The sequence below is a fragment of the Terrapene carolina genome, unplaced genomic scaffold, assembly GCF_002925995.2.
Source record: "Terrapene carolina triunguis isolate 2854851 unplaced genomic scaffold, T_m_triunguis-2.0 Scaffold24843, whole genome shotgun sequence".
NCBI lineage: Eukaryota > Metazoa > Chordata > Testudines > Emydidae > Terrapene > Terrapene triunguis.
The window spans coordinates 7,890-10,253 of NW_020689194.1; the positions used below are offsets into that span (position 1 = coordinate 7,890).

The 2,364-nt window shown below is 42.6% G+C and overlaps 1 protein-coding gene across 1 annotated transcript; it reads left to right on the forward strand.

Moving 5' to 3' along the window:
* Positions 1 to 262: 262 nt before the first annotated feature.
* On the forward strand, positions 263 to 1,267 carry LOC113408832 (olfactory receptor 11A1-like). Its single transcript, XM_026662244.1, has one exon. It carries the CDS (start codon positions 263 to 265, stop codon positions 1,265 to 1,267), a length of 1,005 nt encoding a protein of 334 aa, XP_026518029.1.
* Positions 1,268 to 2,364: the final 1,097 nt, after the last annotated feature.

Consider the following 2,364-nt stretch of genomic DNA (forward strand, 5'->3'; position numbering starts at 1 on the left):
TGTGGCTAAAGTAATATACAAGTATGGTCAGGAGTTCTGCAGCTGAGATGTGTTCAACCATAGAGATACCAGACAATAGGAACATTTCCAAGGTGATTCCACTTAGGGCCTTAGAAAATTTTTTCCCAAAATACCACCACCAACTGGTGTCGTTACTTAACCGTTGGGACGGAACCAGCAGGGAGAAGCCAGAATTGAAATGCTGACCACTTTGAAATGGAAGTCTCGCTGTAAATTGCAAAATTTGTTGTATTTCCCCTAGATGAAACCCACAACAAACAAATGCCATGGAAATAAAACGACCATCACAGAATTCATCCTCCTGGGATTGGGGACATTCCCTCAACTGCACATTCTTCTCTTCCTGCTGTTTCTAGTGATCTACATTGTGACTCTGGCCGGGAACATCCTCATCATTGCACTAGTTGTGGCTGATCAGCACCTTCACACCCCCATGTACTTCTTCCTGGGGAACTTGTCCTGCTTAGAGACCAGTTACACCTCGGCTATCATGCCCAGGATGCTGATAAGTCTCTTGACTGGGGACAGAACCATTTCCGTTCATGCCTGCCTCACACAATTATATTTCTTTGGTTCTCTGGCAGCCGCTGAATGTTCTCTCTTATCTGTGATGTCTTATGATCGGTATTTAGCGATATGCAAACCTCTGCATTATTCAGCACTCATGAATGGCAGTTTCTGTATAAAGCTGGTGGCCGGGTCATGGATAGGTGGATTTATGTCTGTTGCCTTGTTAATATCTATGATGTCACAATTAACATTCTGTGGGCCCAATGAAATTGACCATTTCTTTTGTGATTTTAGCCCAATAATGAAACTGTCCTGCAGTGACACCCACACCGTGGAAGTTACTGCTTTCATAAATTCCTCCATATTTATATTGCCTCCATTTCTGTTGACCCTAGCATCCTATGGTAGTATCATCTCCACCATCCTGAGAATTCCTTCCATCACCGGGAGAAAAAAGGCCTTTTCCACCTGCTCCTCTCACCTCATTGTGGTGTCAATTTTCTATGGAACTCTAGTCATTGTATATTTGTTATCAGACTCTGATGCACTGAGGGACCTGAACAAAGTGTTCTCTATCTTTTATGGAGTCCTCACCCCATTGGTCAACCCCCTGGTATACAGCCTGAGAAACAAGGAGGTGAGGGAAGCCTTGAGAAAAACTGTCCTTAGTTTGCAAGATCATATGTCCATGATTGGTCCATTAAATATATATAAAAAATCTGACTCACACAAGTAGTCCATACTCATCTTTGTGTGCACGTTGAACTCATGCATATCAGAATCAGGACTCCCTGAAAGCAAGTGCAGACTCTGAGTGCTGCCTGCCTCTGGCCGTCTGACACTTTTTGGAGGAAAATTAGAACACCAAGCCAAAGCCTTAAAAATACACTGCACCTCCTGCTCCCACTCTAAGGTCTGAAGAATACTGTGTAACCTCCCTGATCTTGGATTATTTATTCTTGGAGTCTGGATGACTTTGCAAGTAAATACCTTAATTAGTTCATGAGAATAAAATAATTAAGAATGTGTTCTGCTTGAAATTTAGCTTTTGCCATCACCTTTCTTTCTCCCGAGTGATCTTAAAACTGGAATAAACATACTTTTCACACTTTCCACAGCGTTAATCCTCATTTCAAATAAGTGTGTAGGCTTCATTTGAAGATATTAGGTTTACTGAAGCTACATTGTTAAGAAAAGTTGTGTCTAATCATTAGATTAAGAATAAATTATACACATGGCCGAGTCAGTAGGTCAGGTCATTCTAAAGTTGGGCCTTGGCGACATCTGAGGTAATTCAATGAATCCTCACTCTTTTTCTTCTGATAATTTGCATACTACAGTTCTATTAGATGAAATGGCTCCAAGGGAAGGTAACTATACAGGTGAGCCAAGTGTTGTCAATGATGGCTTGGCCCCCATTGGTGTTATTCAAGGCTCCATGGCCACAAGCTACCTGCTCCTGTGCTTCATCAGAGTAGTGGTGGTTCTCCGTTACATTGTCCAAGGACCAGCCAAGGGAAGGATTTCTGACTCAGGAAGGCACAGTTCCCTCTTCTCTGCCACCCCTTGCTCCCTGGCAGCAGTAATTTGCTGCTGACCAGGTAATTGGGGCTGGAAATTAAAATTCTACCATTCCCTGATTCTTCCTGGCCACAGCTTGTTAAACTAGACTACAGCCTTCTTAAAATGTCGTGCCCAAAACTGGATACAATTCTCCATCTCAGTCCTCACTGGTGCCGAGGAGAGTGGAACAATTACCTTTCATGTCTTCAACATGATGCTCCTCTTAATACACCTGTTGCAAGGTAGAAATGTTTGCAATAATTTATGACT

Bases quoted from the DNA above. Each gene is read 5' to 3' on its own strand.
- LOC113408832 (XM_026662244.1), top strand. From the start codon at position 263: ATGAAACCCACAACAAACAAATGCCATGGAAATAAAACGACCATCACA.